This window comes from Varroa destructor, unplaced genomic scaffold (assembly GCF_002443255.2).
Source record: "Varroa destructor unplaced genomic scaffold, Vdes_3.0 BEIS01000002.1, whole genome shotgun sequence".
NCBI classification, from domain to species: Eukaryota; Metazoa; Arthropoda; class Arachnida; order Mesostigmata; family Varroidae; genus Varroa; species Varroa destructor.
This window is the reverse complement of record NW_019211455.1, coordinates 27,095,635-27,110,906: the sequence shown is the minus strand read 5'-3', so window position 1 is coordinate 27,110,906 and position 15,272 is coordinate 27,095,635. Positions and strand designations below refer to the sequence as shown.

The following is a 15,272-nucleotide window of genomic DNA, read 5'->3' as shown; positions in this document are numbered from 1 at the left end:
AAGTGTCAAGCTAACGAAGATTGTAATATGAGCGGATTTTTCACTATAGGGCTCTTCTTAATAACTTTTGTACTTCAAAACGGAGGCCATGACGTCACACAGTAACACATCGAGTCCAAGAGATACGTATGGAGGTTCCACGGCGACGAGTCCGACCACGCTTACCTCATGGCTATCATCGTAGTCTTCAAAGAAGCAATCGAGTAGAATTTGTGAGGTGTTTTAAATTGAGAATTAGCCCAAATATATCTTTACGGTGACGCAGCAAGGTGCGGTTGAATTAACACCACCGGTGCTACTTAATTGGATGCTCATTCGTTTCACTGATTTGGCTATGAGGTTACCTAGGGCGAACTGGAAACTTATTATAGTTCTTATTCTATCCTAACGTTGTCCATAATACGCTGAATACGTCGTAACTTTAATCTGTCCTTTCAAGTTCTTAACTTCAATTAGCAACTGGAACATGATTACTTACTGAAGTATTCTTGCATACGTCAGGGACGTCACGCTACAACTTTCACTCGTAGACAGGATTTCCACGAAATGAACGAATGTCAAAGTGTCTTTCCATGTTTTTTATTGCACAGAAACTAACATTTACTTTTTTTTTTTTATATATTTATCGGTTTTCTCTAAACAGGCATACCGTGTGATATGAAATACTTAGCTAATCGAATTGAACGTTTATACAGGCAAATTACATTAAAAAACGCAGGTGGAAGATCTCTATATGTTCAGGATCTTCAATCTTTGCGCGAGTTACAGTCGTTTTTCCCGAGCTCAATGGGCCGTACAAAACGCTTCATGCAGCTAGTGAGAAACTCAAAACACAGATGCTGCTCTAGCCAAACTAAGCAGAACCAACTTACAATCAATAGAAAATTAAACTGTAAATGAACCTGCAAAAGGGATCATAGCTACCATTAGCACTTTGTTTCTTCAGTTGAATCTTCCTCATACTAAGATATATTATGATAAGCTTCCTTATAATAAGATCCGATTGCCAATTCGTAGCTATAAGGAAGCTCATCATAACACTTCGGCTGCGCAGATCTCGCGGTCGCTACCGCACGAATTAAAAGCTCACAGCTTCAAATTTGTTACCCGCGAAATCGACGCATCGATAGCAACAAACTAAGGCGCAATCTCCTTTTAGAGTATCTTAGTGTAGGATTTTTTTTAATTAATAGTTACCTTCAAGTCTTGAAATGATTGGCATTATGATCCTAGCTAAGGAATATATAAATTTTTTGTATAGAGCTATAGCCACTCCCTTATAATTATTAAGCTTTTCATATAATGCTGGTCGTTTTATTAGTTTTCCTAAAGTTAACCTCGGTTGTGCACGTCATTCAATGTGAGCCTGGTTCTTTCATATATGCAAATATACAAATACATATCGAAATAATGATTTATACATATTTTGTTCGAAAAGCCTGGGTCGCTTTTCATGTTTGACTTACTGATGTCTACCAATCTTTCACAAATATAAAACGCCGAACTGGAGCAAGAGAGTAACGGGCCATTTAAGGGATCGTTTTCTTGCAATTTCAATCGTACTTTCAATAAATGATAATATCCTAGGCCCAACTGCATCTGGCCAGATTCTGCTGTGGGGATAACAGCTATTAACCGTAATTTTTTATTAGACTTGAAAATGCAAAAGTAAGGATAATTAGAAAAACAATAATAATTAATATGAAACCTGTAATACGAAAAAGTTTTTTCAGTTTGTCTTGTTCGTACCGGGCAGCCCGTTCTATCTCCTTTTTGGCCTGAAAGGACATCAATAAAACAAATAGTCATAAGCACACAAAACTACAATGCCTATCTTTGACTGTGTACACTTTGTATGTGCAATGTATTTCGCAGAACACCCTTTTTCATGATATCGCACAAGCTGCCTAGGTTTTTTACGGCACGGCCATTAAGCGTTGTGTATTATAGCATAATCTACTCACTCGAAATAGCAGCTGCACTGTCGTGCTGGAGTTCTGCGTACCTGTTCAATATATAGAGCGGAAAATTTGGTTTTTCTGTTTGCGTGCATGTCGTCTTAGCGTCGGAACACCGGACCTGCTTTGTCGTACGAGTTCAATCGGGTTGGCTGCCTCCAGTTACCGCTTTCACATACAGTATTCATTAGCAAGCAACCAGTGGCGTTTTGAATTCAACGGGAAGCTTCAATCGCTTGAACTTAGAACAAATGGCGTGTGAGTGATGGGGCTCTCAAACCCTGCTAATTGCAATGGAGGCCATAGCTGAGGTCTATGACAACAACGCACACAGCCGAAACCAGTTTGCAATCACTATAGACTATGTTTATTTCCTCACATCTGCTTCATGCCAGGATGTTCAGAGTAGATCAGCGGTAACGCTTGTCTTTGCATTGAGTGCAATAATCCGAATTTGGTTACACTTCCGTGAGATTTACGTTGACCTGTGCGATTTTTGCTAGCTTTTTCTAATTGTGAAAATCTCACAAAAACAGTGACTTTGACCAGGCCGCATACACTTTGCTTGTCTGATACATCGTTTTGAGAAAATAAACTTTTCTTTCCAAAACATTTACGAAGAATAATTACACGTTAAAACTAGATGCATCGTTATTTTATAACAAACGAGCGAAAAACAGCATCGAAGCGGCGATTGTGGCTAAGTGAAATGAGCCGGTGCGTCTGCAAGAACATTTCTCTCGTATCGACGAGGTGGGGACTTCAAATAATCCAAAAGCCACCACTGTAATGTTACGTGCTTGAACTAGCCACACAAAATAGTGAGGAGTAGCATGTTTGGTAAGCCCTCCATGCAACGTTCGTCTCACTTGTTTCTCAATATGGCACTGCGTATCATCCTGCCCAAGTAAACACACTTCAAATCTGACCGCAAAGTCTGTGTAAGCGACACAGCCCGGCCTGATTATGCTTCAGAAAATATAAAAATAATTTTTCGAGTGAAATACGTTAAAAGATAACATTGCATCAGAAGTATCCTTCACGTTTACAACTGCTAAGTAAATAAACCTCCTTGGGTATTCCTCGGTCCTAGGTGCCCCCACCGAATAGTCCCTATTGTGTTTCTTGATCTCATTTTTGTCACGATAAGGCACCTACATCTATTTACATTTTCCATGGCAGGTAACATTTTCAACACAGTCAACGTTTGTTTCTCTGCTGTAGGTAGTTGTTCAAATTCGCAATTTTATCCACTTTGTAAATAATTTATTCACCAGCCTACTTTATTCATTAATTTGCTATTCTTATTAATAGATAGCGGTAGACGATAGCCTGCTAGCATGCCATTGTCTATGAGAAATGGCCAAGGCTACTCACATCTTGTACATGAGCTGAAAAATGTTGTTTGCCAAAAAATATTAGTCATCCAAGAAAAGAGAACTAGGAGTTTTGTGGCATATTGTAGCCATCGTCATCGTAGGAGATGTCATACAAATCTAATGTTTGGCGATCCATATTTCGTTACCATGGTGACGATTAAAATGGCTACTACATACCTACACGATGCATTTTATTATTTATTTACTTACTTGTTACGCTTGTCTGAAAGATAAAGGGAGGATAGATCTATTCCCTGTGAGGTATGAGACTGCGGGTTTGAAGGTGTCACACTTATCCCTCTATTGTGAGACACGGCTATCTCTTGTAAAATTCCCCTAGCGACGACCAAAGTAGCAGCCCACCTCTGAATAAGTTTAATATTAGGCTTGTAGCGCACCTTCTGAAGTTATATTCGAGCTCCATGGCTAGCTGCAGTCATGAGCTCCTATGCGCAATGCCACAGTTCGAAGTCGTTGCTAGAATATCCGGAAAATCCAATATTTGTTATTAAAAAAGCCAATCAAATTTTTGAAACTGGTCACCTAAAAAGTGACGGCAAATTTTTTCAGCTGGAGATAGACACTTCACTACAAGACAAAAAGGTCTGCAAAAAGCCCATATTTTACCCTATATGTCAGGCGCTATGGCTTATTTTACGGAGGGCGGTCAAGGCTCTTTTTGCCTTATTAATAGTCAGTGATCGCATTCATCACGCAGACTGCCCAAGTAGCCGGAAGGCTAGCGCAGTAGGTTTATAGGCACGATGCTTCAGTTTTCGTACTTGCATAAGACTCATGCGTCTTTTGAGACAATTGATAACTAGCTTGGCTCGATCTGTAACATAATATAAACAACTGATTCGTACAGCGCCGCAAGCTAATAAGGCAGTTTTAGCAGCACAGATGTTGTGGAAATCACAAAATACAAGTCAATAAAAGCCGCGTAGTCCCAAATTAAAAATGCCGACCCAGGAACGAACAACGTTAGCTTAGCGACACTGAAAAAAAGATGCCCTAAAACGCATACTAGTTGTTGGTTATCCATCACAGCATTGGCTTCAAATAAGTCAAGTGGGCTATTAGAAACATTGATTCTGTCAGCCTTTCGAGGTCCCTCTGTGAGGAAAGCTGTTTTTCTATTATTACCTTCACTTCATCAAGCATACTATACTCGATGAGAGCGAATTCTCAACACATTTAAGTCATATTAATAGTTAAAAAAGCTGCATTCAAGCGGTAAATGTCGCATTGTTTTTTAGAAAACTACATGCAACATTTATAGCAATAACTTAATTTGCATGGCGTATTTGTTGCCTCGTCACATCACCATGTGATCGTTCGTACCAAACACCACCATGTCCTGCCAAGCATGATTTGCAAAAAGATGCGCAGAAGAAAACTTTTGTCTGTTTGAAAGGTTCCCTCATCGAGCCCCTGCTTCAAAAACCTATTCACCTACCTTTCCCTTCCCGACACTTGTCCTGGGCAAAAAAAAAATCTAATTTTGTTAACGTTCTACGCGTAATTGGGTTTCCACGCTTTAAAGACTTTAGTTCGAACTCCACATCCTATCGGGGCTTTACCTTATCGGAGCCTGCTGCAGGATCAGAACGGATCCTGGCTGAACTCGGGAAGATCGACAGCGGTTCTGAAGACCATAACATGGACACTATTTAGGGTACAATTAGCATTGACAACAGGTATTTATCTGTGCGCAGGCTCGAAGTCGCTACAAGTGAACCATGCGTACAAGCTCACGACCATCCATTAGCTCTGAACCCGTAACACGACAAAAACAGAAAGGTATTGTGTTTGATGAACAACTTCTTTCTATGGCATATTATTCTCGGTGCACGAAAAAATTGGGCAGTACTACAGAAAACGCAGTGTCACCGCCTACGTCGTGCGCCATAGTATTCAGAATTAAATTAATAATAAAAGTATCAAAAATTAAAGCGGTAATGGTAGTGGACTATCGAACCTCTCAAACTGATAGTAACAGTATAACCAGCACTATTACCACAAACGACGCTTTGAGGAGATGTACTCAGAAGTATAGTTTTATCCTTACTTGCAGAAAATTAGAAAAAATCGGCCGACCATAATCCGTAGTTGAACCTCATTATAGGTTTACTGAGCATTGCATTGTCTGAATCTTATGCTTGTAGATAATTATCAGTCGTCCTAAGGAAGGATCGTTGTAACGTAAACTCTACGTATTAGAAATTTGCAAATGTAAGAATTTAAGTGTGAACGATTGTTACTGTCTATAGTGATCATTGTCAGATATCTTGGAATTATTTTATATTGCCATACCGTACTGTTTCGTATGCTTGAAAAGACAATGGTTCCAAGAGGCCTTAATCTACATTAAAAAATTCACCGTATCAAAAAAATTCACGATTATGTTGAAGACATCGTTTCAACATAGTCTAAAGGGTACCATTTCTCACAATGTGCAGCGATTTGAAATGCACGAAGAGAAGACACACTGGTTAAAATCAGAGCTGCTTGCGTATTGATGTCGTCACAAAGTTTATATTAGAATTTGGAGAAACAGATGTGTCATCCATATCTCCATTTGCCAGTGACTTTTCCAAATTGTGCCAACGAACGAGTGCTGCCTCGCTGCTCGACACCCTACCGAACCATGGTAAAGTCGATCGCTGATGCTTGCTGTTATGCATAAGTAACCTTCACGGTCCAGTTCGCTTCTTGTTTGACATGCTCGGATCAGTTGCATCTGTCTTCACTAAACTGATATTGAACTTCGATCTACAGAGCTTTAACTCGTACGAAGATACTTCCTTGCAAACCACCTTGAAGCTTCATAATGCATAGGTTCAATTGTAGTGACGTTATTTGACGTTATTTGCTTCAACTCAAGGCAGTCTATTCTACAGATTGAAGCTTCGCACTTTTATAGGTTAGGTAAAAAAAACGTCCAGGTCCTGCGATGCCATTTGCAGTATAGTTTACAGATAGGTCGAACTGTACTTGCCTAACTTGCCAAACCTAATGCTGCTGAATCGTCGCAATCGTGGCCTTTTGAATGGATTATACGATCCGCGCTTATGGTCTCAAAATCAGCGATGTATTTAGCGGACCTTTAGGCATACTTTTAAGGCTTTTACTCCAAACAGAACCCTTTCGGTTAACCCCCGGATGTTCTGTAACGTAATGCGAATTAAACAATGCTATTTTGCCTATATTAGTTTGTGTTTGCACATTCAATGCTTTAATGGTAATTTGTGCTACCTTAACCTCGCAAAAAATCAAGTTACATGAAGACACTCTCGGCTGTGCATTTGTTACGGTCATCGTTTATTAAGTAACGTTATCACGAATGGATAAAACCCACAAGCATGTTTTATCGACATAAATTATAAGGACGTTAAAAACTGACAGGCTAGCAAATAGGACAGTTTTTCGGCAGAACAATCTTCTGAAGTTTGTGTTTAGAACGATTTTGTTGTGTACTTTGAAAAAGTTTTGTGGTTCGAAACAAGAAAAAACAAAGAACAAATCATCTTACGCGCACCTACAATCAAGCACAAATATGCTAGACAAAAAAAATCACAGAGAAATCTTATTAAAAAGATTTACTCTAAAAGAACTAGTGGACAATTATAAGCGCACATAGAAGGCTCATGTGATTTATTCTAGTTAGCTTTTGCTTTTCGTCTGTTTCTCTCATTCATCCTAGTTATTACATAAATAATTCGTAAAGAGCTAAACGCATTTCGATACTTTTTCTGTATATATATAGTTATCGTTTTAAGAATATTGACAGTCATCACTGGAACATGTCCGTTTGTTGGCCTTAGGCAATCTTAACAAAAATTAATTACCTGTATTAAATGAAGGATAAGATTTCTCACGATCGCGTCCCTAATTAACGGTATTTGGCCACAATTTGTTATTTCGTTGTTACTTTGCTTTTACGACATAATACACTTTAGTGTGTTTTTTTTTTTATTTTTTTCATTTAAACACGTACGCATTCTTACTACACTCAGGCGACAAAAAAAACACGTTTTTAGTCATACCATCATTCGGATTCGCTGTAGGGCACTTCTGCATACTGGTAACCTTGATGGGAAGCTAAGTTGAAACTGACAGTTATCTGTAAGCATTTGGTGAATCATTTCGAGGTCTCTCTAGGAACTAATGCGAACGAACGTTATTTTTTCGCACGACTAAAGGCGTTATTATTATAAATTATAATGATAAGAAAGAAAAATTGCCATTGGCTCTTCCTACAGAAGCGATGATTTTTCCCGTAACTGACGTTACGTTTTACTATGCTTTTTCTTGCTTAGATTTTATTTGACATACTTCGTGATTACGTGAGTGGTCAAAGGTAACACGTTGATGACTATGAAACCTTCTCTCCTACAAAAATGATGATTATAATAATAAGAAGAATTGATAGGCCTATAGCGATAAGCCAGAATTTCTTTTTTAGCGCCGCTTTTTGATATTCCACTGCCTGTGCGGTTTCCTTCTTCGCCTGTAAGAACAATTAAATGTGTTAATCATAGTTATACACATGTGTGTAATCGCATATCACAGTACGACCGTATCTAAATCCTGTAGTAATAACCTAAAATATGCAAATTAATACCATAACTACGCATAACATATTATAACGCCTCATACCATATTGTGATTCTATCCAAAGTACAGGTCAGGAGATTTGCATATCACTTAAAGGTTCGGGAAGACGTACTAAGAAGATCAACTATTTATTAATATACATGCAAATCAAAGTATGGGCGTCAAGCGGCAATTGGAAGGCCAGTCTGTCCTCAGTCCGTATACCTGTTCAACGAAATCACGCGCGTTGGCAACGTTGTACTCGATCCGATTGACCATCTCGCCTTGACCTTCAACGAGAACGGCCATCTCGAGAAACATATCTCGCAATTCGCGTATTGATTTTTCTAGCTGGAGGATATCTTTGTGTCGGGCCTGTACATCTGCTAAGGCCTCTTTCGCTTTCGCCGTCTTCATTATGGTACCCTGAAACAGAAAGGACAATTTAATACAGATGAAATAGGCAGATAAATCTCAATAGTTATTGAAAATTCATAACCGTTAGTAAAAACGAGCTTGATCAAAGTAGCTGCAAAAAGATGACCATTCAAATTAGGATACATGCAATTAATGTTCAGTTTCAATTAACTTAAGTGATATATAGGTACAGCTCATTATTACAGTAAATTTCTGAGACTGCTTATGTTTTCGGAATGAAACCTATGCTTCTTTCCTATATAGGACATATGGTAATCATGCAGCACGTTTAACAGGTATCAGCGTGACCAAGTGCCGCTCTGAAAAATCCACAGGGCCGCATGGTTATTTTGACCGGACGAAAGTGAATCAAACTCACCTGCGTGAACACATCGACATTCCCAGACTCAATTATCTCTTCAAGTTTTTCGTCTGTAGTAGACTGTCCTGTGATAAACAGTTGTCGTTTGATACGATCCTTACACCTTTCCCGATATTCCATCTGGGCGTGATTATAGTCCATCATTATATCCACGAACGTCTGCGGATACGAAGGCAACAGTATAAAAAATCAGAGTGTCAAAGGCTGTCATGGTGTCAAGGAAAACATACACGGGCGCTGATAGTTCGTACAAGAGTAAAAGCGCGCATACAATCAGCGATAGGAGATAGTTTAACTACCTTGCTCAAGGTCTGCTGTTGGATGAGCTTCATTCGCGACACCGCTGAGGTGGGATTTTCATTGATAGCTTCTTCTGCCTTCTGTTTGATCATTTTGAGTGCTCCCTGGATGCGAGAGGCCAACCTTTTCACCTCGGCCATAACGTCTTCCAGCTCATTATTTCTATCCCCCCCGTCCGGGCTCGATAATATCTCTGCATGAATGTCTTTAACATGATCAGTACGTTCGCGCATCCGATCCAAGTCGTCCTGTACCTGTAAGCAGAGAAAAAAAATTATCGTTGGATAGAAACCAGCAGTTATTAATTAGTTAAGTCTGTAATTGTTTTCATTAAGAGAATAAGCTACAAAAATGCACTTTTTATTCCTAATATTGATAGTTTCAAGTTGTTGGCTAGGAACTAGGCATAAAAAAGATTCACGATAAGCTCATTTCAATTTCATATCATGCAGTTTATTTGTATGTTAATTATTTCAAACAAAGTGCAAACAGGTATAGGGTTAGTTCCAACTCGCAAAGGTAAAATTCACTGGACGTCAAATAATAATAGTAGCAGTATAGTTTTACACTTTTTTGTATTAGATATTGTTTGCTAAGAGCTCTACTAGTGGGCCGGCATAGATAATAATGTACATATGCTTGAAATTGCTTTTTTGAACAGAACACGACGAACAAAGCTCAAGCATTTCTCAAAGGTGCGAAGTGAAATTTTCCCTTCTATAAACACCGATCCAATTGTGACTTCAACGCAGAGATTTAGACGCACCAACAGATTTTTTCAAACAACAACGTTTTTCAGTATAAAGGAAAACAGCCTTGACGAATAGTATCGTAGTAATAAGGGAAACCGCTGTATCCAGTTGCTAAAAAAAAGCAAATGCACTTAAGAGTACTTGTTAGAAGAACATCCTTAGAGATATTTTTACTGGAAGCCGACATTATGCACACTTGAAAAGTCAGGTTTCTTTATTTATGAAGTTCATTATTCTCTCATTAGTAAAAAATCGTTCTAAAATGATGCTTGCAAACGTTTTTCTCCTAGAAAGCACTAGAACTTGGATATCTACATAGTTTGCATTTACTGCGTCCGACCGAATTTCCGCTGACATTCGCGTGATAGGAATGACAACGATTGCCTTTAGATGATGTTAATTAATCAGTTACTATGATGACTAAATGATCCATGGCTTAAGACTTTCACAGATCATTTTATACAATTGAGCAGTTGAGTCGCAGTTACCGCTTGGAAACAAAAACGCATGTGAGCGCGAAGCCCGCTTTATCGCATTTGAAACGATGACTAAACGGTATATTACAACGCTGCATTAAGTTTATGGTAAATATAGAACGTTTATCTTGTTCCGCTTTGCTCATAGCATTGTCATCAAATCAATTAGTAGACTTTAAAATAATTCTAATTTTCAAAATTATTCAAAAATCTACTAATAAGAAATAGGCTAGAAATAGGAGACTCACATTGAATACACATTAATTAATTAATTAATCGAATTTTCTTTTCAGTCAAATTTGTTGCAGCTGGTGACTTCCTCTATTCTAGAGATTCTAGAAATCTCGCCGTTGAAAAATGTCACACGTAGTCTTCTCCTATGTGAGTTTCACTTCTTCTGATCTACTTCATACTATTATCATAGAATACGCCCGATAAACGTGTAGACAGTGATCCTATCATAATAAGGAGATGTCAATCTGTTCATTTCAGTAAGGTTCTTCTGTTGTCATACCAACTTGGATCGGCATAGGCTGCACTACAAGTTAAGAACTCTTTAATATAAGGAATAATTTCGGTTACTATTTTCAGCTGAGAGGTTCGAGCTTGCAGCCTGAAATAGCTATTCGAGTCCCGACGAAACATAAGCGATCCCGGGCCTCAGATCACGGAGTTCAAAGTCAGCTTCCCTAAAAAGGCAAGCTACAAGCCAGAACACAGGGAAACTTAGCTTTTTCTTGTCTAAGATGTCTAAAGATCTAAATTCAATGCCTAAAATTTACTACATTAAGCCCGCAACGAATCGTAAACATACGACACGTTATCTTAATACGTTTCCAGATAAACGGGAGCCTCTACGCAGATCATTTGCAGTTCAAACACTAACGGATGATAGCTAAAATGATCCCTGAACGCAAACCTGAGGCATGCAGTCAACAATTATTAAAGATTCGCTATGGGTTAGCTTAAAAGAAGTATTGTTTCTCCTCAGGTTCGAACCTTTGCCGTTTAAAACTGTAGCTGATTGGAAGAAATTATATTGAGAATTACTTTCTATTGCCGGCCCAAACACTTAATATAAAAACAGCTCCTTCGTTAGATTTTAGCTTACAATCCACTTAATTGTTCATGTAACTGTTTTAGTTAAAGGCCAAAGAAAGTAATGAGCAAGGGTTTACAGTAAGTGACGTATGAAACTGACCATGACTCACGGGCCATGTCGCATCACAACACTTCGAATTTAAGCTGCTCATACGTTACACAGACGACAGCTCATTATTGAATTCGAACAGCACAAGCTGATATAGCATTTGTTGCATAATCTATAGGAACTTAAGCTTCGATAGTCCGTTTTCATGTTTTCTGTCTTTCTTCATACTTCCTTTGATTCGATAAATCTCAAATCGTTCGACAAAGAATTTGCTCATCCTTGAGAACTTGTGTGTCGGATAAAGCATTAATTGGCTTCAAACTAGAACTCGCTGTCTAGGCTCATTGAAAATGTACCTATTAGAGATTTGGTATATCTAATCCTTTAGATATCTAGAAAAGTTTCATCCATTATGCATGGCCGCCACGTCTATCGATGCCCACGTTCAATTCATGTCCATGCACATGTATACACACTACTGAATCCGTCTCAAAAGCTACGGCTAAATGTTTCCATCTCGCTTTGTATGTACCAGTGTTCCCATGGCAAAAGCATATCGTCCTTTTTTTTTCTTTTTTATTATTAATGTAATTGTATTTCTAGATGAACCACGCGCTAAAATCTGTCAGACAAAAGATACGGTTAGCTAACCGTCCTTCATGTTTCGAGTCTTACATCCGGTACCACTGTTGCGCATTCCATCAGATGGTTGACTAGCTCTCAGTGCGAAATGAGCCGTGCATCTATGCCCGGATTCGAACCTAGACCACAACGTTTCCCTAAGGTAAACAGGCAAATATGTCACCACTAAGCTATCACGGAGGGACCGATCGCTCTGGCCCGATCATAATCTGAGATTGCACAGATCGGTGGATGCTTGGCAGTAATATCTCCAGTTGGACCATAACAGGGTGTTCCTGCAGAAGCTGCTGAGGAAGCAACAAACGGCCTTATGTCACATATTTGTTCGTCGTGCTTTGTCAAGGTAAACCGGTTCTACCTGAGTAGAGCCTTACAGAAGGACAGACAAGGATGCCACAATCTAGTTTTTTTTACAGACATTTTAAACGTAGACACAACTAGCTCGATCGCATAGTTGCTTGCTTTGAGCTAAAAACTAGCAGGGAAGGCGCGTCAGACGAATTTACTCAAATAAGGGCCATCAGCTGTCATGCGGAAGAGCCACTGCTGTCACGCGAATATCCGACACTTACTCGTCTACTATTTCTTGCAAATAATCAAATTTATTAGGCCGTATTTTGGGCCTTTTAACCAAACACCAGGATACTATTTCTGTTATTGCTCCGTAATTTCGAGCCGTTCGCAAGCCATTCATCGTGATCTAGCTTAAGCTCAAAATAACATTTAACATTGGCTGGCTTTACTGGGCGACGCTAGGCGTTCGTATAGTCGTAGCTAGATTTTGCAAGCACAGCCTGCTTATGTTTTGTCCTCTTCGTGGGCCGCGTCTGTGCTTGACGAACGGTCACATGCGATATTATTCTTGTCGCCATTAAAGGGCATTGTAGAGCACCTAAGAAAAAATTCTGTATCAAATGCACTCACAATAGCTATCGTTTGTTGGTGACAGCAAAAAAAAGAACAGTTTAAGGCCGACAAACGCATCATGATTTGGCTTCCGTTGTCGATCTACTTCTATAAACGTTTCTCATCAGTATCATTACCCAATGGGACGCCGCAAGTCAGCTTTGCTTCGACGCCACTTACTGGCTAATAATTACACAGATCAACGGAGTTTATAATTGTATATATCTGTCCGCACTGGTTTACACTTTGGTTATTCCTAGGTAATGATTCCTACTGCCATTAACAGGTTCTCTATTCACACTTGCTCATATCCAATTTAGATAGTACCCATATTGCAGGTTCTAATTATAGAAATACAGATGTAATATGTTTGATATATCAATATTCTTGGCTTACCGTTAGTGCTATAGATTAATATATAACTGTCATATAATTGTCCATAAAGATGATAAAAAAGGATACACAAAAACATATGACCTCTTTGAATATAGCAGTAAGACAGAAAAGCTTTGTATACCAATCGTTTACCTGTTGAGCCTTCTTCCGGAAGTCGCCCAGTTGATCGACCATCACTTGATTGTTATTTTCAATCTCAATTGTGACCGTCTCTTCAACTTCTGCTGACTTCTTGTTCTCATCCTCCTCATTGACGGGGGCCGCCCGGCTCTGTAGTTCTGCTAATAAATCCCGAGGCATTTTGATGGAAAGGGGTCACTCTGCAATGGCTACAACGTTGATTTTACGATGGTGTCAATTCTGCATTGGAACACACGCCGCCTCTTTCAATCAGGACATAAATTCGTTTCGATGGCAGCAAATTTAGCTAGTTGGTGTTGACGTCCATCAGAACAGGGCTATGAAGTGTCCTGACCACAGTCAGTAACCGAAGCCTTGCGCTGGCCTTAACTGGTACCTTCAACGATTCCTGCCGATGTGTCTACCAACCGATAGTTTGATGTTGCCCGTTCAGCGAACTTGTATTATCAGCTATAACCGGATTTGCGGCCTGACCGCTTAACAGTTCGATTCCGCAGCATTGGGTTTAACTGGCAATAAATCAATAGAAAACATTTACACACAAACACACGGGATGATACCCAGCTCCCAGCAACCGTTCCTGACTGATAAAGCGGCAATTATAATTTGCCATAAGCGACAATTTATAATATTCCACTCACTTATATGCTACTTACTGTGTACCACTTAGCCATTTGCCACTGGAATAGCTATTACATAGATTTGCACGTATATAGAGCGTATATGACGTAAAAACAACACCAGACGGCAAAACGTCGCTCGCCTGAGTCACTTCAAAGTCAGAAAAGGAGCACAGCTACGGATGATTCTTCAATGGTTGCCGCCCATTTAGATATAGAAATGTAGGCTAAGAGAGATACACTCATCCATGAAATAGATAAGTCTTTCAACTATTCTTCAAATAGGTGTACTCGTTTGTTTCGCTTCTTTTCATTTGTTCCACACTATTGAGATGCTCGATTTTGACAAGTGTTCGCAGCCGGAACCAGTTGCATCGTTAATACCACAGTTATTTTGTTCGACGGGAGCAGTGCCGTAACTTCTTTCGAGGCCCATTGCTTTCTCCGTGAATATTTCGATGGCCTCACGATTGAACTCTACCAGAAGCCGCCGTAGCCTTCGTGCACGTAATAATAGTACATTCCGTTTTTTCTTTTTTTTTTTCAGTATTTCAATCGCGGAGAACACCCGTTTACCCGTAGACACAGCAGCAGCAGCAGCGACAAGTCATTCATACTGTAAAAAAGGCTCCATCGATGACGCCTGCTCTCATTCATACATCGAGCAAGACGCCGGAGTCCGATACTTAGTCCCACTGCTCTCTAGCGGCAGTCAATCACACTAGTTGAACAGCAGCACGTATTTCTCCTTTCGCATCAACTGCAGCAATAACAATAGCAACAACGACAACTACAACAATAACAACAGTGGCAGCGGTGGCATTATTACCAAACGTATATGAAGTAATTGCCGAACTCTACACGTTAGCCAGCAGCCCACCACGATTATTAGCGGATGTCGTCGGCGCTGGCCGCCGTCTCGAACACACCCCGAGAGGGTCAACGAGCTAGCCTACTTTGTCCAGTCAGTCGATTGCCGGCTGGTTGTTTCAGCATCAGCAATGGCACATGTAGGAAAGGGAGGTCGTCCTATTGGGGCGGCGTCGTGGGCCACTGCCAACCCGGTCACTGATCATGGTCCGGTATTGCTGGAATTCTGCTATTGTTTTTAGTACTGGTGGCGCTGCTGTCCGCTAAAACCGGTAAGGACCAGC

At 39.8% G+C, this 15,272-nt stretch overlaps 1 protein-coding gene across 2 annotated transcripts; it reads right to left on the bottom strand.

Moving 5' to 3' along the window:
- Positions 1-6,638: 6,638 nt before the first annotated feature.
- Positions 6,639-15,070, bottom strand: LOC111244583 (syntaxin-like). 2 transcript variants are annotated; one of them, XM_022791828.2, is made up of 6 exons: positions 14,155-15,070; positions 13,490-14,007; positions 9,035-9,289; positions 8,733-8,894; positions 8,162-8,362; positions 6,639-7,850 (listed from the first exon to the last, which is right to left on the bottom strand). In XM_022791828.2, the coding sequence occupies exons 2-6, from the start codon at positions 13,655-13,657 to the stop codon at positions 7,716-7,718; spliced, it is 921 nt and encodes a 306-aa protein (XP_022647563.1). In that variant the 5' UTR covers positions 13,658-14,007; positions 14,155-15,070; the 3' UTR covers positions 6,639-7,715. The 2 variants fall into 2 exon arrangements, with proteins under 2 accessions (XP_022647563.1, XP_086837417.1); XM_086981291.1 differs by lacking the exons at positions 13,490-14,007; positions 14,155-15,070 and adding an exon at positions 10,103-10,159.
- Between the last annotated feature and the right edge of the window lie 202 nt (positions 15,071-15,272).

Bases quoted from the DNA above. Each gene is read 5' to 3' on its own strand.
- LOC111244583 (XM_022791828.2), bottom strand. From the start codon at position 13,657: ATGCCTCGGGATTTATTAGCAGAACTACAGAGCCGGGCGGCCCCCGTC. The intron at 9,290-13,489 runs GTAAACGATTGG...CTCTGCTTACAG, and splicing joins TCCGGAAGAAGGCTCAACAG to GTACAGGACGACTTGGATCG. The intron at 7,851-8,161 runs GTATACGGACTG...TTGTTCTTACAG, and splicing joins CGCGTGATTTCGTTGAACAG to GCGAAGAAGGAAACCGCACA.